The 25,389-nt window shown below is 45.0% G+C and overlaps 1 protein-coding gene across 1 annotated transcript in view; it reads right to left on the bottom strand.

Moving 5' to 3' along the window:
* Nucleotides 1-1,189: 1,189 nt before the first annotated feature.
* The window catches only part of LOC146782734 (extracellular calcium-sensing receptor-like), a 28,329-nt gene continuing 4,129 nt past the window's right edge, over nt 1,190-25,389 (bottom strand). Inside the window, exons 2-5 of the mRNA XM_085637216.1 lie at nt 15,043-15,861; nt 9,644-9,871; nt 2,198-2,321; nt 1,190-2,094 (exon numbers count right to left, since the gene is read on the bottom strand). Coding sequence (XP_085493342.1) covers nt 1,190-2,094; nt 2,198-2,321; nt 9,644-9,871; nt 15,043-15,861 — 2,076 coding nt within the window. The remainder of the gene's footprint in view (nt 2,095-2,197; nt 2,322-9,643; nt 9,872-15,042; nt 15,862-25,389) is intronic.

The following is a 25,389-nucleotide window of genomic DNA, read 5'->3' as shown; positions in this document are numbered from 1 at the left end:
CGCAGTGTGCACATTTCTAGGGCATTTTCCATCTTTAGAGTAAAAATGGTCACAGCTCAATATGTTTCCATGAAATGTGGTCACAGTAGTTTGCACGGGTGATGCCAACAAGTACCAAGCAGTGTTCTAGCGCCTGAAGTTCCAAGATCCATTTTGATTAGGCCTGTATAGTGAGGTGGGAGATCATACACAGTGCACAGGCTCAGAACAGGTTCAAGTACCTGCTTTTGCAGAAAGTATGCTGTTTGCTGCTCATACTAAGAATTGCAGAAAAGTGGATGCCTTTTCATTCGGTTATTGTCTGTACTAAAAACAGCAAAGGTCCACCAAAGCCATCAAATGGACTTCTTCTGGCATGCATAAGAACACTGAACATGTTCATGATTCAGTCCCTAAACCTTTTGTAGGAAGGGATGTAGCTAATATAGGCATGTTTTGGACCATTATAATCTAAACCTGACAATAGCATTTTTTGGTACAGCGTCTAATGGGATGACATTCATTCTTGAAGTATCCCTTTGCACTGTGATATTTATTGCCACAATCCTCATGCTTTGGAGTGCAAACCTCTATCCCCCTCAATAAAATGACAATGACTTCAAAGTGATGTTGCTGCCCAGGACTGAGATATTGTTCAGAGTTCAGCTGCAGGCCTGCTGCCCACTACATATCAACGAGCAGTAAACAGTGATCAAAAGCCATACAGACCAAAAACAGGAGCAGAAGCAGGTCCTATCGTAATCAAGGCCTTTCAGAATGTCATAAGGGCACATTATGTGGCTTATCATAGCATGATTGGGTCTCAGCGGGACAATCTATCACAGAAAAATGCCTGAAGGTAGGTGCTTTACTTATGCTTTTTGTGACTGGAAGACACCAAAGCAGTAAACTGAGGCAAAATCTGGTGTTTTCCAGTTCCTACTGAAATTTAAATATCTTCTTTTTTATGGTGTTTTTTCAGTTATAATCAGTTTTAACTGAATAACAGAAACCCTAAACAAACTACAATAAGACATTATACATTTATTTGTAATCCTGATTAAAGAAAACTGAGATATCGTCAGAGACTGCAAATATATGATACATGGTGTACCACCAAGTCTGTATACTGTACAACCTAATGAAATTATCATGGTTATGCAAATAATGGCAAACCCATAATTAAAGTTTGTATTTTTAAAAGCTTGAACTAGTGCTTTCTTCTGCCCAAGACATGATTCTTTGAGTTTGTTTTTGGTTTAACCAGGATGATGTAACATTTTGGGAAAAATATACAGCAAAGCAGAGCTGCACTGGAAGCCAAGATGGCAAAGATCTCCATGGCAACCATGAACTTGTCCCGGGTGCTGAGGTAGGCTGGGACAAATGTGAGCCACACAGTGAGGAAGGCAAGCATGCTGAAGGTGATAAATTGAGCTTCGTTAAAGCTATCTGGCAGTTTTCTAGCCAAAAAGGCTACAATGAAACAAACAAAAGCCAAAAGCCCCAGATAACCCAGCATACACCAGAAGGCAAAGGGAGACCCTTCATTGCATTCAACTATTATCTTTTCAGGCTGGGGGTGAGAGTTATATTCTGTGAAAGGAGGAGAGAGAAATATCCAGCAGAGGCACAGGAGAACCTGAACAAGTGTACAGATGCTGATGACCATATATGACAGATGAGGTCCAATCCATCTCTTTAGCTTACTATTGGGCTTATTGACATTGAAGGCAATCACCACCATGATAGTTTTGCTCAAGATACAAGAGATACAAAGAGCAAAGGTGATGCCAAAGGCTGCCTGGCGGACAAGGCATTTCTCTGATGTGGGATATCCAATGAAAGCCAGAGAGCAGAGAAAGCACAAGGTCAGGGACAGGAGCAGGAGGTAGCTGAGGGAGCGGTTGTTGGCTTTGACAATGGGTGTGTTCCAGTAGTAGACAAAAAGCCCTAGAACTGCAACAGGAAGAACTGAACAGAAAATACTTGTTGCTGCCAAAATGATTCCTAGAGGTTCATTAAAGGATAGAAATTGCACAGTCTTGGGGATACACTGTTCTTGTCTGAAGTTGGGCCAGTGATCAGATGCACACTTAGAACACTCAGCAGAGCCTGAAGAAAGAAGGAAAGAATGCATTGATAAGAGATCAGAAGACTCTTACTATTTAATAGAGGTAAACTTTTGTAGCAATCACACTGATCCCTTTCTGCTTACCACTTTGGTTTGAGATTTCCCCAGCAGGACATGGCACACACTGGAAGCAGCAGACAGGTTCTCCTTGTTTAGCTTCTTTTCTGAATCCAGGTTGGCAGGAGGGACTGCATGCCGAGAGAGGAATCTGGAGGCAAAAAGATGTAATTCCTTTGAGAAACAAAAAAACCCCAGAGTAATGCATTGAAAAATAATGCCTTGCGGTCCTTCTCATCTTTCCAAGTCAGTAGCAGTAGAATTAATTATGAACCTTTTGCCAACAGACACACAGAAGAACATCCAAAGGGTGCAGCTATTGGTAACCATTGTGTTCTCTGGCATTGAAAACAAAGACCATCATGGTGACAGTTTGGAGTAAGAAACAATAGACACAAAGAAAGAAGTTGATAACCAAGGTATGCCTGGTGGATGGTGCACTGCTGCACTGTGTCACATTGAAAGCCACCAGGCATAAAAATCTTTGGCTGAGGTACATAAGCATCAGTTAACTCTACGAATGGTTGTGTTTAAGAATTGATGTGCTTCCGTGGAAGATCAAATATATCTATGAAAGATGAATCTTTCACGAAAGGCATGAGCCATTTTAAACCCTCCAGGGTGGACTAAAATGCTAAGGAAATATCTGTAATAGCTCTGGTTTGTTTTGTTATATTTGGGTCTAATCAATTGCACTTTTAGGGCAGACTTTTCCTTATTACTCTAGTAATTGTTTTTCTTTTGGTCCCATGGTAAGTAAGTAAAAGTTTTATAAAGCACTTGAATGCTGAGGGCTCTTTCTGCTAGCGTTCCATTAGTAAGCCAGACTGTCTACTTGGTTTAACTAGTAAACAAACACGTTGTTAGCATTTTTCTAACTGATGATCTGTTGATAGGATCTCAAATCAAGAGGCATAGTATTCCAGAGCTTACATGCTAAGAAGGGAGGCTTCTACCCCCCGTGTTTCTCTATTTTTCGAACTGACAGTAATTTGGCAGTGCCAGAACTCAAATTACGTTTAGGTGCATACCAAAAGAAAATATTTTCAAAATATGTGGGACCCCCACGCTGTACAGGGCCTTGTGGCTCATACAGAGGTCCATGGATTTTACTCTCTTGCTGACAGGCAGCCAGTGTGAAGCTATATATCAATGTCCAGTTGCAGACATCGATGTGACACAGGAAGCTCCAAGGAGGCCTATTAGCTTTTGCTTCCCTGTTGACTCAAATGTTAGGAATTATGCATTTTCTAATTAGTAAGACAACAGTATGTCAGCTAAATGACTTTTCCCTATGGTGAGTTTGTGAGTGCATAGTCAGCTGAATCTGTGATGACATCAGGTCCAGTGTGCAGAAGAGTAATAGGAAAGTCACTTGTTTGGAGGACTTGATGTATTCTAATATTGCATCTCCTTTATGTAAGTTACTGATTTCAGAGAAATTGTGAGTGGTTGCTACTGTTGAATTAACTACCTCTATTTGTATCAGAATGAGTATTGTTGATAGCATTTTTCATAGGAAGTTGAGAGCTGGCCTCCGACTACCTAGAGAAGGTCCTATAGGGTGCTGCTCATGAAGCATCTCAGCAGGCCTCTTTCATGTGAAACTTGTAGTGGGTGGCAGGAGCTTGTCTTTATCCCTTATAGTATGTATCCTGTCTGCCTCAGGGCTCCACATAAGGAAAAAGACCAGACCTGAGATACTCTAAGGATAGGGTGGCTATGCACTAGGCTAGGTGGAGCCATAATCCGGCAGTTTCAAAGAGGCCACCAACTCCTCATGAGGTGCATGAAGGTACAGAGGAAGGATATGAGCTGCCAGACATGGACTTGTCAATTGCTTAATATTCACTGTGTGAGAGAAACACTGCAAGTGACTGTTAGGTACTTACAATGCTACGACAAAAGATCTCAGATAAGTTCATTACATTAAAAAGGGGCAGATATTACTATTAGACTTTGACTAACACTCACTACAATAATGTGTCCACTTTTGAGCCAGGAAATAGTATGATATGTGTTTTTTTTAAATAAATTATTCTTATTATTGGAAAAGATCATACGGACCTTCAGATCAAAATTCATATCATAGGAAAAGCACTATACATATTCCACTTTCAACAAAGGTACGGTTAATTACAAAGTAAAAAAATACCAATATTGCACAGTGTCCCAATATTCACAGTAACTTATTCTGATATTGCATTTGTGTCCCAAATATTAACAAAAGGAAACCTTCCACCACCCAACCTATTGCTGCTCCAACAATTAACATGATATGCGAGATTATTAGGAGGAATCAAACTAACAGAGGCATGTTGTTGCTGCCTCACCATTTATTGTGCTATCACTCCAAAGGAGAAGTAAGGTCTAATCCATTATTGATGGAAGAATTTCTATATCCTTTGTTTGAATGGGAGAAGGATAGATACCTCACCATCAAGTGGTGAGCCACTAGGGCTCAGCTTTAAAGTATAGGTACAATTTTGTGAGTTTTGTGAGCTGTGGTTGGCCACATTTTGATGTGTCCTGCTAGAGAGGGAATCATGATGGAAGGTTTCCAAGATCTCCTGACTAGGCTGGCATAAAGTATGTACACATATATGTGTGCATATATGTATGTCTTGTATTTCTATAGTACAAACAAAACTGAAAGGCAGCAGAAATGCACAATGAAAAGGTGAATTATAGGAGGCCTAACTAAGTTCTGAGAGTAGAAGTGGACTGTACTGAATCGTGATTGGATGCCATTTGAAGAGGTATGTGTTCAGCTCTTGCATAAGGTGATGGATAGAGGGATGTTATTACAGATCCTGGTGTACAGGCCTGTTACCTTCCATTTTAGTTTTGGTTCTTCTTCGTCTCTGGTCTGAAAGTGTCCTGGCTGCAGGTGTGCAAGAGTCTTCAGAGGTTGCCTGCCAGATAGGATTGGAAGGATGCTGCAGTCTTGATGGCTTTGTAGAAGCTGGAGCTGATTTTGAAGATGATGAGGGCTGGCAAATGGAGACTATTTAATAGGCCTTAATGAGTCATGTTGCAGCATGTCTGATGCCTTTAACAGGGGCAAGTGTGGCATTTAGGGGGCTATGAAGCAGGGCATTGCCACCACTAAAAGTATGAAGGCTTGAACAGACATTTTGAAGTCTATGTGTCGGAGGTTTGGTTTTAATTTTTTTAGTTGAGATAGTTACAAGCAGCTTACCTTGAATGAATGAATGAATGAAAGGAGACTTGTAAACGCGCAACTTAGCCCGAAGGCGTCTTGGTTTTTTTTAATGATGTTTACCTTGAGGGTGAGGTCAGTGTCAAATATAATTGCGACTGACTTGCATTGGGTAAAAGTTGGGGTTTGAATCTGTCCAGGTTGAAGTTCTGAAGCTATGTACAGACAAGCTGTTAATTATTGTTATTAGAGAACAGCAGGAATTTTATATTGGTGCGGTAGAGATTCAGGTAAGTACTGGACATCCAGGTATGAATGAGGCGCAGGCACTGCTTTTGATAATGGATGTCAGTAGTTGACAAAACTTGCAAGTACAGTTGCATGTCCATTGCATAGTGGTGACATTTGTTTCTGCTAATGATGTGTAGAGGCCGAAGGGGCTCCATTTAGAGATTGAAGATGATGGGTGACAAGAAGGAAACTTTGGGGACTCTGCAAATGGTGAGGATCTTCTATGACTTGGAGGGACCCTTGTGAACAAACTGATGACAGTTGTATAGGTAATAGGAGAATCAATGACAGGTTTCGACATTGAATCCCATTCAAGACTTCAGAATGTTAATGAGGATGGGATTTCCAATTTTTTATATATATAAATAAATGTGTGTATACAAGTATTTGTGTTTTTGTGTGCTATTGCTATGTAGGCATACATCATATATGTGCACAAAAACAAAATATGTATATATTTGCTTAGGATGATGACATTGAATCATATGGAAAATATAATATTTATATTTGTATATTGTTTAACATATTTATTGTTTCAAGCCAATTTGATCGATAAGAATATTCAAAATGATAACAAGCATTTAGGCATATATTATATAGAGTAGCAGCTAAGTATGTTGTCTATTTTCATGAATTTATTTTAGTACTTGCACTTTAAAAAGCGGGACATTGTGTTGAGCGCTGTCATGTGATCAAGGCCGCTTGCACGCCCGAAACACGTAATGGCAGATGACTGAATAAATAATTTGCACATTTGAAGGTCTGCACTCGTCTTTTCAAATTGGATGTGTCACGAGTTACAGTGATATATATTAATATATATAGAACAATCCTAATTTATGTGTATATTGATGTGTGCACATGTCTGTATATATACACATTAGTATGTTAAATATCACCTTTCACAACATGCGTAACACACAATTGTTAAATTAATCTTAATCCACTTAATCTTTGATGTACCTACTCACACCCCAATATTATCTTTCATACACTGATTCCAAATTTCAGACTTCCATTCTTGAAACCATTGACACACCAATACTAGTATGTACAGACCCACTCACTGATTCATACGTCTACATATACATCCACTCACTCACCCATAAAGGCACTCATGCAGCCAGTCACTCACCAATGCAGCCGCAAATATATCTACTCATACACCTATACAGCCACTCATATACCGTCAGTCACCCATAGAGCTACTCACACACCTACTCACTCACCCAAACACTCAATCACACAGCCACTTACTCACCCATACAGAAACACACACACACTCACTCCTCAAACAGATACTAACAAAACCTTACTCTCCTATACAGTCGCTGACACAAACACACACTTACCCATACAGCCACTCTCACAATCACTCACTCACACATCCAGTCACTTATATACTGTAACAGTCACAAATACTGCCTTTCACATATGCAGTTACTCACCCATATACCCCTGAGACATCCATTTACTCACCGACACGGCCATACGCACACTCACTCGCCCTTACAGTCCCTCATAGACTCACTCATGAACCCATACATTCAGGGATTCACCTACTCATACATCCTTGCAGGGAGTCATACACCCCCTCACCCACCCACACAGACACTCAGGCACCCATACAGGTACTCAGACAACTAATCAATAACCCAGATAGACACTCATGTACCTACTCACCAATCCATGCAGCCACTTACACACCAACTGACAGACTGATACAGACATTCACACAGATTAGTCACTCACCCATACATTCACTAACACACCTTTAATCACTCACTTAAACAGTCAGTCACAAACCCACTATATCATCCATATAGACACTCATACAGCGACTCATTCTTCCAATACATCTTGGCATACATATTCATATAACATTCTTAAACTTTTTAAGAAACACTCAGTCTCTGGATGATGTCATCAGTAATGTCACTTGAGATTACATCAGTGATGTCACTGACCATGTCATGAGTGATGTAATAGTGATGTCATCAGCAGTGCATTGCAGGGTCGCAAGATATAAAGTTAGCTCAGCTAACTATAATAGCTGAATTTCTCAGGTTTGTGCGAGTAAATTGTCAGCCTAACTCTAATGGCCCTGTAACCTTTGTTTTTTTCTGTGAATTTCTAACGTTTTGTAAATGCTAATTACTAACTATAACGTACCTGAAACCTTTGTTATCTTCAGTGAATTTCTATGTTTTTTTAACTAGCAGTTGTGTTTGCAGAGTGGTGGAGAAAGGGGTCGGGGCCTCAAGGCAGTGCTCAGAAATTCTGCTGTGTAGGACTTACCCAGCGGGAGGGCTTCTTGGCCCACAAGGTCCCCCAGGAGTAAGGTGGACTTCCTCCCCCAATCAGTAGTGCACCAGGAGGCCCGTTTGCAAAGTGGTGGAGAAAGGGGGAAAGGCCTCCGAAGACCTCTTAGCAATCCCATTGTGTGGGACTTACTGGAGGTAACAGGAGGGGTAGTTGGCCCCCAAGGAGGTCCTTGGGGGCCAACTACCCCCTCATTATCTCCAGTAAGTTCTACACATTGGGATTGCTAAGAAGTCTTCGGGGGTCACACAGCAGGATTGCTGAGTTCTGATAGCAGGAAACGCCCCCTTTGCCCAGTCAATGTGAAGCACACTTTGGGCCAATAAGATGATGGCATTGACGCTAAAGAGAACTGTGCAGCTGACCTAGCGGCAAATGCTGCAATTCAGATTGCCCGAATAGCAGTCCAGCAGTCCTGTTTCTGCTCTCTCCTTGTCACGCAATGCAGCACAGCATTTTTTAATGCTATGCTGTGTTTCATTACAGTTTTGTAAATCTGGGACAGAATGACTTCTTTCATCCCCTGATTTTCATGTATGTTGTTCTGTTTTTAGGAATTTTTGAGGATCTATTTTATATAAGTAGACTCCTTCTCCACTTTTGAATTGATATGAACCAGCTGAGGGCGATACCTGAAGGGATAGTTGATTTGCTAATATACCTTATGCTGTTTTCCCGGTTTGGTTCAATTAGATTTTGATGTCTTAAAAGTGGTGCTACGTGTGATGTCAAAGTAAGATGTCAATGGTGGTGTTACAGCTAGGAGTGGGAGAAAAATCATATGTTTTCCTTACATGATGCATTAAATCAATGCATTAATTACAAGTTTTATGTATATTATATGTGGGCCTTCTTCCGCTTGAAAGTCAAATGCGAGTGCATACTTTACATATGAAAGGCTCACAGTAAATCATTTCAATTTATTGTCCATACAATAGCTAAAGTCACATGGTGAATGCCATCAGGTCTAGATTTGGGGACATTGCATGCGTCGGACAGCAGATTTACAAAAATGTCACCCTATGCAGGGCAACAAGTAAAGCAGCCGCCCTGTGCTGCATTGCATGAAAGGGAGAAAAATTGTTTTTGTACCAGAAGGGACACCTTCCTGCACAAACAACCGTCAGAGGCATATTTATCTTTCTATGTGTGTTTCAGAGTGCAGCATGTATAGAACAAGAAGAAATAAAGATATTTTTCCTTGTTACACCGTGCTTGAGGAAGGTGTAGCATTTAGATGCATTAACAGATTAACTGACTTGCATAAATCTGGAAATGTGCCAAAATGCAGGGATGGATGAACGGGAACGCCCATGCTCCACCCATGGAACACTTCCAATGAAAGGTAACGAAAATCAGTGCAATGAGGTGCCATGCTTTATTTTTGGGAGAAAAACACCATGCAAATCCATGGAAATTACACTTCCATAATGAAAATTACACACATCTCTAGTAACAGCATGTCTGCTGAAGTCAGCTGTGCAGTCACAGTTTATCTTCTGGCACCTGGAGGGAAAACAATGTCTGTGCTCGTTCTTCCCAGTGTTAGAAATTGGAAATCCCTTTATAAGCCTGGCATTCTCCTCCAGAGACTATGGACCTCAGTATGAGGACATTGTAAACCATTCAACAGCTGCACCAGGTAAATGTTCAAACTGGTCATCTATGTAATAAGACTTGCAGTTCAAATTCAGTACCTGTGACTCCCCTGCTGTCCACTGGATGGCGCTGGCATTCACAGTGAGGACTTGCCCCTGCTGGGCGCTGGAATCATAGCCACCCACCTTCAAATGTCGGAGGGTGCCTTGATTGCCCCTCTGCCAGTTAATGATGTCATACTGTGCGATGGGGTTTGTGTTGTCATCCATAAGCACCGTTCTGCCAGCTTTAGTTTGAAATGTGCTGTTTTTAAGGTAATGGAGCACCTGAGAGGAGGCAATATTGAAGGAACAATTTACTGAATGCGCTTTTCTATAGATATTTTGCAAAAACAAAAATAAATGTTATGTTTTGATTTCTTGATTTGCAATGTTGCAGATTGTCACAGTACAAAGAGAAGAGATGTGCAGCATAGGCCAGCAAGACCATATTCTTTCCAGATTTCTTAGGACATTCACATGAAAATATTTACATATATTGGGGGATATTTATTAAGAGTTTTGTTACCCTTGCACCACACAACGGGGTGCAAGAGTGAAGCACCTCTCTTACGTCACATGTATTAAGCCACACGAGGCCACCTTGTGTGGCCCTGAGTGGCTTGATAAATCTAGAGTAAGTAGCGCAGATCAAATAGCGGTGTTGCGTTACTCTGCCCCAGGGAGGCTTCCATAAGTGGAGCGCAGGTGTTTCCACGCACCCACCCATGAATTTTGGTGCATTTCCAGATTTACCATTGATGTTTGCCCTGGGAATGCAGCAAAATGCTACTTCTCCCCTGGTGAAGTGTATCGAGGAGAAATATATTTATTTGTCTTTGTTTTTCCTCTTTCTTTGTGTGTTGCATTCTGCAGCACTCATAGAAAAAGGAAAATGCTTCAGGTGATTGTTTTTGTACAGGAAGGTGTCCCTTCCTGCACAAAAGCAATCTGAATTACAATGCAGGCACTGGCTGCACTGATGCTTGGCTGCACATTGTGCACCAGTGGTGGGAAAGCACTGTTTAAGTTAAGTACAGCTCATTCCTGCCCTTTCCCATTCGCGCATCACAGCAAAGTGACTTGCTGCACTTCATCATGGAGCTCATTCACATAGTCAATGGCCATCCTGAAATGTGTATATGGACAACGCGCTCCTGGTCTTACATTGAACTCTGCTTCCTTGCAATCCTCTTCGGATGCTCAGTCTTGAGTAGGTATTGCCTTTATAGGTCTGGCCAGTAACAGCGTTAGTTATTGCTGCAAGATCTAACGTAATGAATAACACTGGAGTGAGCTATATTTTTACGCATTGAGTGGATGGGCTGGCGGTAAACCCACAGCACTTCACAATGTGCACAGTGTGCTACTTACATTACAATATGACTGGGCCAATGGGGAATAAAATAGTCCCTTAGAGTGACTGCAGCACTTCCATCACATGGACCCCTGTCTCATCTATAGCCTGCCCCCTCCCCTCTCAGACAGCTTTCTGACTTTGCCAGTGACTTTGCCAGTGTACTCTTACCCAAGCCTTCTGCATCCTGGACAAGTTCAGATCTCCCTTCTACTTAACTGTTGCTGAGACAGCATTTAGCTGCTGCTGTGAAGAGAGGTCATGACTGTCACGGGTTCAGCATGCTGAAGCTCAACAACAAGGTGTAGATGAAATGCTTGAATATATTTCACCCACTGGAAATCGATTGGGCCACATTATGCAGCACACATAGAAAGAGGAATTTGACTCCCAGGATTGTTTTTGTGCAGGAAGATTCCCCTTTCTGCACAAAAGCAAGCCTGCATGCAACACAGGTACCATTGCACCATGGTGGACGGATGCCTGTGTTGATGATTGGCTGCCAAACGGGCACCAGTGCAAGGGGAAGGGCAGGTATTGCCTTAAATTCACAGCATTCCTCTCCTTACCGTGTTACTCAGTGCAGCGCAACATGTCGCAAGCTCATGAACGGGCCCCAGAGTTCAAGAAGAAAACACAGGTAAGAAAACAACCATGTTTACCTAGGTGTGCAATCTTTGATCTTCAAGTAGCTCCTCACCAGCAAGTAAAGGGTGGTTAGGGGTTGCGCGCAGTACCAGGGAGAAACTAATTCTGGACAAAATATTATAATTCTTATTGGTGACATTTCTTGGAATTCTATGAAATATCTCTATTTTTTTTTATTCAAGCATGCACCTTAGTCTCCATTCTTGTGGTCCTAAGATGGCGTGATTTTTATCAACTCACATGAATTCCAGCTCCTTGGAGCTGTCCCATCTAAGTATAACTTTGTTAGAATACCATGCAGATTTTGATGCATATCACACACTGTATGTTCCGGTCAACAGCAAACTTTTACCCTGATACAGATCAGTTTGTTTGATCTACCGGTATATGAATACAAAACCAAACTTTCAAACATTTTGCATTGTAAATTTCACATTATTTAAAAGTGATGTGTTTTATTTTACAGAGCACTAGGGGCAGCGTCAACTTTTGAAACTAAGTTTGTTATTAATATTTTAATAGCTTGATAAATGTGCGGTGGCTACCTCATTTTATTAATGACAAATTGCATTTCATTAATGAGTTCTGCACCCCTGACATTTTGATGCATGGAAGGCCAACTAATATGGTAGCTCACAACAAATCTGAGGGTGGCAAAAAAGTGCTGTACCTTTGAGTTTATCAAAGCAAAACTAAAGGGGATGATGGACGGAGTGTTGAACATTGCAAGCACTCACCGCAGTCAACTGATCTGGGTTTAATCCATCATCATTCTTTAGCTCACTCCGCCACCCCAGTTTAGACATGGCCATATGCAAACCAGTCTGACCCTGTGCCTCATGGGAACAGTCCAGCCCGAACTGCCAAGCCATGTCTTCCCTGGACCGGAAACAAGCATCCTGGGACCGGTTTCTGTCTAATCAGCCGTCATCAGCCAGGCTAGCTTGAATCCAGTGGCAAAGTGACCAAGGGATCCACGTCTGGGCAAACCCTGCCAACTTAGGGCAAACAAAGCAAAACCAAAGGGGATGATGGACAGAGTATTGAACATTGCAAGCACTCACCCAAGTCAACTGATCTGGGTTTAATTCATCATCATTCTTTAGCTCACTCCGCCATCCCAGTTCAGACATGGCCATATGCAAATTAGTCTGACCCTGTGCCTCATGGGAACAGTCCAGGCCGAACAGCCAAGCCATGTCTTCCCTGGACCGGAAACAAGCATCCTGGGACCGGTTTCTGGCTAATCAGCCGTCATCAGCCAGGCTAGCTTGAATCCAGTGGCAAAGTGAGCAAGGGACCCACGTCTGGGCATACCCTGCCAACTTAGGGCAAACAAAGCAAAACCAAAGGGGTTGATGGACAGAGAGTGTTGAACATTGCAAGCACTCACCCCCAGTCAACTGATCTGGGTTTAATCCATCATCATTCTTTAGCTCACTCCGCCACCCCAGTTCAGACATGGCCATATGCAAATCAGTCTGACCCTGTGCCTAATGGGAACAGTTCGGCCCGAACTGCCAAGCCATGTCTTCCCTGGACCAGAAACAAGCATTCTGTGACCGGTTTCTAGCTAATCAGCCGTCATCAGCCAGGCTAGCTTGAATCCAGTGGCAAAGTGAGCAAGGGACCCACGTCAGGGCATACCCTGCCAACTTAGGGTGAACAAAGCAAAACCAAAGGGGATGATGGACGGAGTGTTGAACATTGCAAACACTCACCCCCAGTCAACTGATCTGGGTTTAATTCATCATCATTCTTTATCTCACTCCGCCACCCCAGTTCAGACATGGCCATATGCAAATCAGTCTGACCCTGTGCCTCATGGGAACAGTCCAGCCCAAAATGCCCAGTTCGGATGCTTCTTTCCAGTCCAGGGAAGACATGGCTTGGCAGTTCGGGCTGGACTGTCCCCATGAGGCACAGGGTCAGACTGATTTGCACATGGCCATGTCTGAACTGGGGTGGCGGAGTGAGCGAAAGAATGATGATGTATTAAACCCAGATCAGTTGACTGGGGGTGAGTGCTTACAATGTTCAACACTCCGTCCATCATCTCCTTTGGTTTTCCTTTGAGTTTATCAACACATGGGTTTTAAGTATACTGAGCTTTCATGAGGTTGTTGTTTGTTTGTTATATATATATTCTGTTTCCATAATTATTGGATGTTGCCTGTTTGGAATGTTAAGACGCGGATATTAAAAGTAAGTTCTTATCAGTCAACGTGTCATTTTGTAGCTCTGTCACTGCAATCATTCAATTACAAACTATTTGTGAGAAAATTACTTATTGATAATCCAGCCTGATTTTTACATTGCTGATTAAGTTTGACAGGCAGGGCCAGAAATCAAGGAGAATGTGCTCCTAGGGCTGTATCGCAATAGGTGCCCCGGGGGTGTAAAGGGCGTTTGTGCACACTTTTGTGTCCCAGGGGGCACTTTTATATACAGCAGGGCGCACAGACGGTTGTGCGTTCCCTTCTGAAATACCGACAGCACAGGTGCATTTAAAGTGCAATCGCTACGTTTAGGGGGCATTCCCTCATTTGCTTAGGGACATGCCCTATGCAATGAGGGATTTCCTTTGCCTCTGTGACCGTGCCATATTACAGATGCGGGCACATCCCCTCAAGCCCTCTGTAGGGGAGAAAGGGGACCTATGGACCCCCCAGACATCCCCTTGCAGGCAGGTGCGGTCACTGACTGCACCCACCTGCAAGGGGATCTCTAATCCCCTTTAAAAGTGAAGGCGGGTTGCCGCCTGCACTGTGAAAACACGGAGCGGCTGCCAGAATCCGCTCTGTGTTTTCACGAGAATGCGCTAGGGACAGCGCATACATCATAATAGGGCACATTTTCATTGTTTGCACCTGGCGCACCTTTTTAAAGGTGCGCCCGGCTCAAACAATGACTATGTGCAATACAGCCACTAGTAGCGGAAACAACGACAGGGAGAAAGGGATTTCAACATTTGTTCTCCTAGGTTTCTTATTATGAAAAGTAGGAAGTTGGGGATGCACCTAGGCAAATGCCATGTTTTTACAATAAATATAGGAGTGTATGAAAATTGTGTAGTTCATACAATTTACTTTTGCATAATTACACAAAACGTCAGACCCAGGCGTAAATAAATATGAATTAACCCTGTAAATAGGAATCATCAAAAATATATGTTTGTGAAATATGGCATAGGCTTTCTAAAAGCACATTTACAACTCTGGGTCCTTCAAGTGCAAATGTGCCCATGAATGACAATATCAGACAACCTACTTCACCTTGGGGTGACTGTTTTAAATGTATCATTGGTCAGTGAACTATATTGCAAGGTGTGTGCCTTAAAACATACATCGACACCTGTAGTGGGAAATACCTACTTGACGAGTTGTGATATCTGGTCATTCACCCCAATTTAAGGCCAGATAGAAGGTGATATTGCTGTGGGGAAGGAGCTCACCTGCCATGGTTGTAAAGTCCTGATGTCTGCACAGGATCCATAATGAAACGGGCCTTCCCCCTGCCTGCAAGAATAAAGATCATGTAGAGCCAACGCAATGGCATAAACTGCCCGGTAAGAATTGTAGGTGATCCTTAAATTGTTTGCGTCGTATAGTTTAGGAAGACTTACTAGCGACTCCCATCCAGTGCACAGCCCAGTGTGGTTCCTCCACAAAGAGACTTGGTCCATCCATTGACAATTGAATTCTTCCTTCCATAATTCTTTGATAAATATGTCACCTGGAGATGTTTCAGGATGAATGCTACTGAAGTACTCTTGAAAGCCTGGCATCTGCCCATGGTGGAGGGCAAAGCCAAGAGTGCCAACAAGAAGGTTGGTGTACTTTTCCATAGAAAACAGGATAGAAGTAGACCAGGCCTCACTGGCGATCCATATCTTGTGGCTCACATTCTGCCATACTAACTCATTTAGAAGAGGAACCAGCCCGGCATCAAGGGAGAAGACAACAATAGCGTTGGCAGTGGAGGCTTTAATGATTTGGACAATATGGAAGGCATTCCTGTCTGCTTGGCTGAGGATTATACTTTCTGAGAAGGCGATGCACACTCCAGCCTTGAGAAGCTCAGTCTTAACAACTTGAATGCCCAGTTGACCATAGTCATTGTCGTCAGCCAAGAGGCCCACCCATGTCCATCCAAAGTGGACCACCAACTGGACCAGGCCAAGGGACTGGAATTTGTCACTAGGGACTGTCCGGAAAAATGAAGGAAACTGGTTCCGGTCACTGAGGAGTGGACTGGTTGAAAAATAACTGACCTGTTTAGAAATGGAAAATAGAACATATTTTTTGTGTGGAATGGCCTTTATGTATCTGCTAATTCTGCAAATTGTGAGCAGGTATATGTTGGGTTTGTGATTAAGCACGCGGTTGTGAATTATTTTTCCAAACACAGACTAATTACTTCATCACACATTGACAAGTGCTTCATAAAGTATTGCACAACCTGCAGCAAAGCTAGTTCCATCTCATTATGATTTGTTTTTAAAAAAAGACTGTACAATGTCAGTGATCACTAAATCATCTTCCTTTGCAACAAGTCTGTTTTTGTTCCTCTTTAGTCTCTGACCTGTGATGAAAGGACCTTCTTAATTCTATCTATTTTTTTTACTTTTCAGACCCATCACGCATGTGACACGTGACACGTGCCACACCCTTAGCCTTTGCCTACTGCTTAAATGAAGTTCTCCGAAATTTGCAACCGCTCTGGACTTTATGTTCTCTATGGCAGCACATTCTCCGGTGGCCTTAGGACCAGGCTGCTCCTCTCTTCGATTGTAGTGTTCCATGGTCTCAGCCAATGCCAGTGACTTGAAACTGCACAATATATGTTTGATCCACCATTACTTTTAAAAAGCGCTGACTTTTCTTTTTTTTTTACAAAAGAAGACCCTAGTGGTGATTAACAACATGCCTGAACTCTGGCAAAGGGAGTTGGCTGTGTGTGTGGGGGGAACTGTTGGGAGTTGAGAGCTTCTGACCTTTTGTTGTATCTACTTCTGAACACTGTTGCCCTAGCTGTTGCATCTCCACAGATGGAGACAATAAATTATTTGAGCATGTTACGTAATTATTTCTCATTTGGGATTCTCTAAGTGCCATGTTCTGTGGGTGCATTCTACAAGTGTGCACCAGATAAGGTTGGTTGATTTTTTGTATTTTTTCTGCAGTAAGTGAATGCATAGCATAGGGCCTATTTCCACAAGTGCTGCCTTGCATCAGCCTCCCCCCAAATTAAATAAGGAGGCATGCAGGCAGTGGGCCCTGCAGCTCAAGTATCCCTTGACCTGGCCAGTACAAGAAATGAGAAAGTCTTGTGCGGTCCATCGCTGTAAGGCGACGGACAATTTAATGTCCTTAATGGTAATTGCTTTAAGATAATTCCAATGCCCAGTTGCTGACAGTGCCTGAAATCAAGTTTCAGATCAGGAGAGTTAATGCCGAGCGCCTACATCCCAGAATGGCAGAGGGCCCTTCTGCAAGGCACTGCACACAGACTTCCCTTCTAAAAAGCAACAAATTCTTAAAATCATCTGCACTTATCACCCTCTTTATCCTCAGGTATGCTAAGTACCTTATGTTAAAAGGTTTTCTCCTGTTTTTGACCTCTACATGTTTCTTGTATGAGGACAGCACAGTGCAAACCAGGTATTTACTAATTTTATATCTTTAACCCTGGGGTATAAGGCCACACGAAATGCTGTTATTTCCCCAGAATAGAAAGCAAAAGTGTCACAACAAGAGACGTCTGTTGTACATAACAATTACTAATAATAGTGAATGTGGATGAATTCAGACCCTGAGAATGGTTAACTGTGTCCGCAATAAGGAGCCTATAACAGGGAGCGTCACATCAAAGACGTCTGGGATGATGGGTGCAATGTGAAACACACCATTTTAGAATACATGCTGTCCTCTCATCTCTTGAATACACAATGGTGTACCCCTTTCACAAGGATATTTACATGTTACATAGGATGACCACCTCCCTCCAGATCATGATGGATGGTTTCCAGTCCTGTGGTTTTTGGGTGACAATCTACGCCTTCTGGGTATTTTGTTCTTGTTTTTCTTCCACTGATCAAATTAGACCATCACATGATTTGTAGGTGAAAAGTTGAGGACTAGAGACAGTGTCCATAATGATTGACAATATAAGTATACCCTAAATACCAGAAGAAGATTAATAGTACTACAAAAACAGGAGCGACTGTATTTTCGATTGAGGGGAAGAAAAAACCTCTCAAGCAACAACCACAATCCTGTCAGGGTGAACCAATAATTTAACCTATACTAAACCCTCTGGTAGCTTGGTACAAAAGCAGTCAGGGTTAACTTAAAGGTACTGTGCTAGGTATTCAGGCAGCACACAAGCAATACATAAGGTGACAACACAATACAATAAGTATCCCACACCAATTTTGAAAAATAAAGTACAATTTAATAAATACACTGAGATCAAAATGACAAAAATCCAATCAGTAAAACCAAAGATATGCAATTTTAAGCGTTTAAGTACAAAGCTGCGCCAAAAAACAGAAAGCACTATCTGTGGGTATCTGGTTGCACTAAACTGGGATGGAGTGCAGGCAGTACACAGGGACCAGGTTAGTCCCACTGAATAGCAACGTCTGACTCACAGAGTTCAAAACTTCAGTATTTCACAGGAGGAGCTCAACTGATGTCAGCCAAGGGTCCAGAACCTGGGGATGCACCTCTTGCGGATCAGGAACTCGCAACAGTAGAGGCCAGCAGGGTTCAGGGAGGTCTAGTTCAGGTCCAGGCAGGTCCAGCTGCACACCCAGACAGAGCTAGCTGCAGCAGGTAGGCTGGGCAGTTGCAGGGAGGCCACCGGAGCTTGTTGTGTCCTTGTATCGCAGAACGTTATCCTATAGTAGAAGTAGGAATCCTTGTATTGAAAAACGAATTTAGTAGTATTCACTATCAGGACAAAAAATATTAAAAGTACATGTCCAAAATCAATGCATCTCTGCACTATGGGTTGTTTGTGACCTACCCAAGGGGTAACTTATGTGTATTAAATAGGCCAGCAAAAGGTTTATTTTACCAGGTTAAATATGTAATTTAAAACTGCACACAAGCTGCATTTCAGGCCTTAGACAGGAAACAACAATTACAATGCAGTCATTACAACGCACTACCTTTACAACGCAGCTGTTGCAACCCCACTGCCTTTACATCGCATGCCATTCCAACACATGCCATTACAATGCATTTTACTACAACGCATGCCATTACAACGCATACCTTTACAACGCATGCCATTACAACGCATTATAAGGTCAGTAATGGGGATTTTTTAGTTTTAGGGTGGGTAGGGGTTTTGGTGTACATGGGGATATTATTTGTACCCCTACACTATCCAACACTTACCCTACTGTTGCACTCACTGGAGTGGAAATAGTAATTTTTACCCCTACACTATCCAACACTTACCCTACTGTTGCACTCACTAGAGAGGGGATAGTATTTTTACCCCTACACTATCCAACACTAACCTCACTGTTACCCCACAAGTATTATGTGTTGTAATAGCATGCGTTGCAATGGTATGCGTTGTAATGGTATTTCTAAAAATGTGTTGGAATGGCATGCTTTGTAAAATCAAGCGCTGTAATGGTAGTTGCAATGTAAAAACCACTTTGTAAAGGCATGCATTGTAATTGTTTGCATTGTAATGTCATATGTTCTCTGAGACATATTTTAAAAGGCTACTCAAGGGGGTGGCACAACAAGTGCTTCAGGCCCACTAGTACCATTTAATTTACAGGCATTTGGTACATGTAGTACCAACCACTTTACTAGGAACTTAAAAGCACATTAAATGCGCCAATTGGGTGTAAGTCAATTTTAGAGAGCAGTGGTAAATTGCACAGGGTCATAAAAGAGGGGTGAAGGCATAAGGTTTGGGGGTGACTGTTAGAAATGGGGGTCTCTAGTTGGCAGAGGTAGGTACCTTTGTCCAAGTAGGGACCCTTCTTCCTAGTCAGAGCAATGGAGTTACACTCCTAAAATAACCCCTGCTCAACCCCTTGGTAGCATGGCACGAGCACTCAGGCTTATCTCAGAGGCAGCGTGTCAAGCATTTGCACATAACCAACAGTAATACAGTGAAAACACTACAAAAGGACACCACGCCAGTGTTACAAATATAACCAATATTTTATCTGTGCAAACAAGACCAGAAATGATAACATCCACCATACAGTTCTCAGAATCCTCAATCATCAAAAGCAGACTTAAAATATAGTTCCTTGAAGTTGATAGCTCCATCCGGGACTATGATGGCATTGTGAACAACAAATCCAAACAGTTCTGGCTAACCGCGGCGTCACAGGCCAGCTATGGTGATGGAAAGACCTGCAAAACAGTACCTTTTAGCAATGCATAGTGTCGGCGACCTCTCATTGAGCAGCGAAGAGCAGGCGTCCGCAAGCGTTGGTTCGGGAGGTCAGTGCTGGAGTCGTTGGCCCCTTGAAGTCACACCTGTCGCAGATTGAACTCCTCGCAGTAGAAGTTGGGAGCGTCGGCAGGCATCTGGCCTGCAGTGCGAAGTGCAGCAGTGAGGCGTGCAGAGCCATCAGGTCGCGGTGCAGGCATTGGCTTGGTGACGGTCATCCAGGGGCGTCGGTGAGACCAGTGCTGCAGTACGCAGTGGTGTAGCGCTCGTCATGGTGCTGGCAGGGCACGGTGCAAGCAGCGGGGGTGACATTGTGGGAGTGATGCCATCAGCTGATGAACTGGATTCACTGGCGCTAGCGTCGGTAGGCAAAGTCTGTGGTGTTGGATGAGGGAAGTGCATCATGTAACTTGCGAGCGGTGCCCCCAAACCACGGTGCAAGCAGCGGTGTTGATGTCAGCGTGGGGAGTGCGGTGCCACCAGGTTGCAGTGCAAACAGCGGCTCGGTGGCAGGTGGCGTCATCGGTGAGACCAGGGTTGCGGTGCGAAGTGCGGCAGCGCCCTCTGTTGTGCCTTCAGGACACGGAGTCGGCAGCGGTGTCAGTGACCGCGTCGGGTAGCTTTTTCTAATGTTGCAGCACAAAACACACAATCCCCTGTGCTGGTAGCAGATGAACTTGAAGTCTTTGCTGTTCTTAAGACTTCTTGAACAGGGGGCAAGCTCTACCTCAAGCCCTTGGAGAAACTCGCACAAAGAAGTTGCAGAAAGTTCAGTACAGTCTTTCACTGCCCAAGACAGAAGCAGCCACTGCAGGCCAACACAGCTAAGTACACAGCAACGTGTTAGTTACTCCTCACAGCTATGGGACAGATAGCCTTTCCACAAATGTCACTGTAATTCACTACCAGGACATGTCACACACACACACACCAGTACATGTCCTACCTTTAATGTAAACAGCACCCTGCCCACAGGGGTACCTTGAGCCTACCTTAGGGGTGACTTATATGTAAGAAAAGGGACGATTAGGGCCTGGGTGCACTCGCTAGGTAGACATGGCAGTTACAAACTGCATGCAGACTCTTCAGTGGCAGGTCTGAGATACCTTTACAGGCTGCTCATCTGGCTGGCACAATCAGTCCTGCAGGTCCACTGGCAGCATTTGATTTACAGGCCCTGGACAAACACAGTGCACTGTACTAGGGAATTACCAGTAAATCAAACAATGCCAATCATGGAATCACCAATCCATAAACACAATTTACATGGAGGGCATATGCACTTTAACACCGAATAGCAGTGGTAGAATGCCCAGAGTCCTCAAACTAACAAAAACAGGGTAAAAAACAGGAGGCCAAAAAGTAAAAATTCTGGGGGTAAAACCGCTAAAAAAGCAAAGTCTAACAGTGACCATGCAGAGAGGGCGAAATACAACAAGTAACATCAGTGACTAGTTCCACAATGCCTTTCAATTCATGCATTCCTTGTGAACAATATACAATGTTCCAAGTAAGACTCATCAAAATTTAGACTGGGGATGTCTTTCCAGGTGCTTGAGTCAAAGGCTACAAAGCATAGCTATGTGCACACTGCAGTCGTGTCTTTCACAAATACAGATCGCTTCACACAATTGTGGGTATGACATGGTTGACGGGTAACTTTGAGGAGACCACTAATGTAACAACAGACTTTCCCCACTCTCAGTAAGATAATTATGTTTCCATAATACTATAACTACTCACAAAAGGATGTAACAATGTTCACATTTATCACTCATGGCTACATGTGCACACCAGAGAGAGGGTCCCAAACTGGCATTCATTTTTAAAGGACTCACTTTGGACTGTCTACGGATGGCTAAACAATTACATCATTTTTGAGCAGTGATTTATAAAGTTTGTCTGTGTGAAGTTACTGGGACCATTTTATACTCCTGACTCGAAGACTGTGCGTGACGTGTTTTGGGCACTGAGTGAGCAGAGACACTTGTTGGCTGATGAGCATGAAGATTTGAGTAGATGATTCTCATGGCTTTTAATCACGTGACGCAACCAGGCATACCAATAAAGCAGTATTGTCAACCCCTTTCATGATTTTTTAGTATTTGATTGTGGTGCAACAGTGCTACACTTGCTGCAAGAAAAAAGTAGCAACAGTATTTAAGACTGAGGCTGGGCTAGGAAGTATGGCAACTAAAAGGCTGATGAAAGCTGTATTTGTGTGCTCCACAGAGTATTTTGTCATTAGTAGATGAAGAAACCCACGATGAAGCAAGACACACTGTGAGGATAAAGGTGTTATCACCTGTGTGGTGAATACCACACATACTTGTGCATAGACATAAGGCATGGTGCATTGTCATATGTGGCAAGTTAGCACACATTAGGTGTATTTGACCCATGTACTGAGGTTTACAGAACTCAGGTCTTGTCTTCAGGCTTGGCAGGAGGGTCTCAGGCAAAAACTTGCATACTTACTTTTGATGGTACTGAAAGTTACCATGAATTCTGCAGGAGCCACCAGGGAACAGGTAATCTCTATGCAGAATCGAAGGCCAAATCCCTTAAAACTAAAACCCGTGAAGTAGCCTATTGGGCCTCAGGGGAGCGTTATCGCAGAGGCAGCCCCCAACGGGGGCATAAGAGGCCGGCGCCATAACCAACGCCGGGCCCCCTCCCCACCCCCGCAAAAACCGGTTTTTGGCGCCAAGAAAGCGCCCACAGGACAGGGGCTACCCGCCCCCTCCCCCCCCGGCCGCAGCCGCCGGCCTGGCGCCAACCCCCCCGGCCAATGGGGGCCCTAGCGCCATACGAACGGCCCAATGAGGGGCGAACACCGGCAGGGGCGAGCGGCGCTGGGGGGGGGATATAAGCATGGCTCCCCCAAGCTGGCTACTACACTTGGGAGCAGGGGAGCAGCACCGGCGAAGGACCCTCCTTTATCTTGGGAATTATCGATCTTACCCAGCATAAGGAGACTATCGGACTTCGGAGACTGCCGGGCTGCTGAGGACGTTGAAGACCGCCGTGCTGCCAGGACGACCAGTGCATCGATCGGGGGCAGCGGCGCGGTTCTTCCAGAGTTCGCCGCCCGAGCTCGCCGCCTTCTCAGCCAGGGCATCGCGTCCCAAGGAGGCCGCTGGGGACAGCCCACCGGCGGTGAACAGTGCGTGGGGCCGGCCAGGCTGCCTGGGGAAGCGCTGCGGAAGGTAGAAGCACGCACGGGAGCAGGTCGACGTCCCCCGTGCCCTGAGGTCCGGCGCAGGTCGGGAAGCAGGAAGCGATCTCGCCACAGCCAGCCCCGCCCCAAGCGCGAAGCAAGATACTAGACGCGCCTTAAAGGAGCAGGCGCGATTTCACGCGGCAGGTGGAGGCAGCGTTTGACTGCCCTAGAGGAAGGAGAACCTCCGCCGAAAGCAACGTAAACAAAGCTGGGTTGCCGGGCAACGTGAGGGAGGCGACGCACACCATTACAGTGCCATCGCAAACGGTTTTTGGTGCATATAGCCGGCGGCAGCACCCCGCCTTGTGGCCAATTAACACGGGACTTGGGTTGAGATCCCTAAGAAGCACAGGAGATGGCAAAGAGGGGCGGGAAACGCCAGCAGGAGGATTTGGGAGAGCTGTTGAAGAGGATCCGCGCTGCGTCGCAGGAGCATGGGCACGACTGGATGGACCGCTATTCACAGGACGACACCAGCGAGGGGGCAAGCAGCCAGCGGCAGGGGCACGCCAGAGCCCCGGCGGCCAAGAGGATAAGAAGGGCACCAGCCAAGCTTGCTGAGGCGGCCGCTCCCAAGAAAACTCCCCAGAGGAAGGCCCAGCCACCTGTAGCCAGCACGGCGGCGGCGGGACCAGGCCTAGGGGGCAGTGACACGACAACACCCGGTGAGCATATCAGCGCAATAGTGCAGGAATGTATTAAATCTATGACACCATTGCTGTTACAGAGTCTAAACCAGGCACAGGGGGATCGGGGGACAGGGGCACCGGCAACAGCGGAGGAGGGGCGGGCTGGTCTGCCGTGGCACCTCATAGACCCAGGGCAGGCACGAGCGCAGGCACTAGGGCAGGGCGCGGCCGGGTCCGGGGGAGACAACGGGGCGCCAGTAGCAGCCTGGGGGGGCTCGAGCGCGCAGGGCAGCTCGCACATGACACTGCCGGCGCCCGAACCATATGTAAGGGCGTCACCAGGCCCGGCATCTATGACCACCAGGGCGACAGGCTTGGCATGCCTCATACCGCCAGCAGTAAAAGAGCGAATTTGGCGAAAAGAGTTTATCGACATCTTCTCCCTGTTGGAAATACAGTTAGAAGGGTTGGACTTGACGGCATGCGATAGGAAGGACGAGGAAAGAAGGGAAAGGCGAAGGGAGCGCAAAGAGAGAAATTTCGACAATTGGCTTGATGCATTCAGAATCATGGCCTGCATCATAGTAGAGAAATTCCCACGCTGCGCTGCTGACCTATGGCTGTATGAAGCCAACATACATAAAGCGCAAAGGCAATTCCCAGGCGATGCATGGTTAGAGTACGACAAGGGCTTCAGGCTAAAAATGCAGACGCACCCCGAAATGGAGTGGAACGAGGAAGATGTATCCGGCTTCATCCATAAGATGATGGTTGCGAAGGAGGCAAGGTCATGGGGGGGGAGGAGCGAGCAGTCCTTTCGGCCCCCCTTCCACAAAAGTAGAGGGAGGCCTTTTCAAAAGACCAGGCAGGCCAGTTCAGGGAGGCCATCACACGCCACTGGGTCCCCGGCAATATGTTGGAAGTTCGAGGCTAACGAGTGCACTTACGGGCCATCATGTAAGTTCCAACACTGCTGCTCATCCTGCGGGGGGGGGGGCACCCAGCAGCAGCATGTAAGAAAAGAAAGGAACACAAAGGGGACAGGAAAGACGCAAAGAAACAGTGAGGGGCACACGGGAGCCACAGGGGGTCCTAGGGGGTGGGCGGCATTCAGGCTAGCATGGTCACCAATCAACACACACCGGTTACGGAAGCTAGCAAACAGATATCACAACAGGAAGGACGCAGAAACTTTGGTTCAGGGCTTTGAGGAGGGTTTCCCCATCCCATTCTCAGGCCCCCTCCCGCCAGGCAGCACCAAAAACTTGAAATCGGCATTGCTACACCCAGGAGTGGTGACCAAGAAGTTGGAGAAAGAGAGGTCCCTGGGCAGAGTTGAGGGTCCCCTCCCCCCTGACATGGGCAAGGGCATGGTGATCTCCCCGCTAGGGGTGGTGCCCAAAAAGGAGCAGGGACAGTACAGGCTAATACACCATCTGTCCTTCCCTCACGGCTCCTCGGTGAATGATGGGATCTGCGCGGAGGCGTGTTCAGTGAGCTACTCCTCGATAGA

The sequence above is a fragment of the Triturus cristatus genome, chromosome 12 (genome assembly GCF_964204655.1).
Source record: "Triturus cristatus chromosome 12, aTriCri1.1, whole genome shotgun sequence".
In the NCBI taxonomy this organism is placed as follows: Eukaryota; Metazoa; Chordata; class Amphibia; order Caudata; family Salamandridae; genus Triturus; species Triturus cristatus.
The sequence above is the reverse complement of the archived record's forward strand: the minus strand, read 5'-3'. Positions and strand labels throughout refer to the sequence as shown.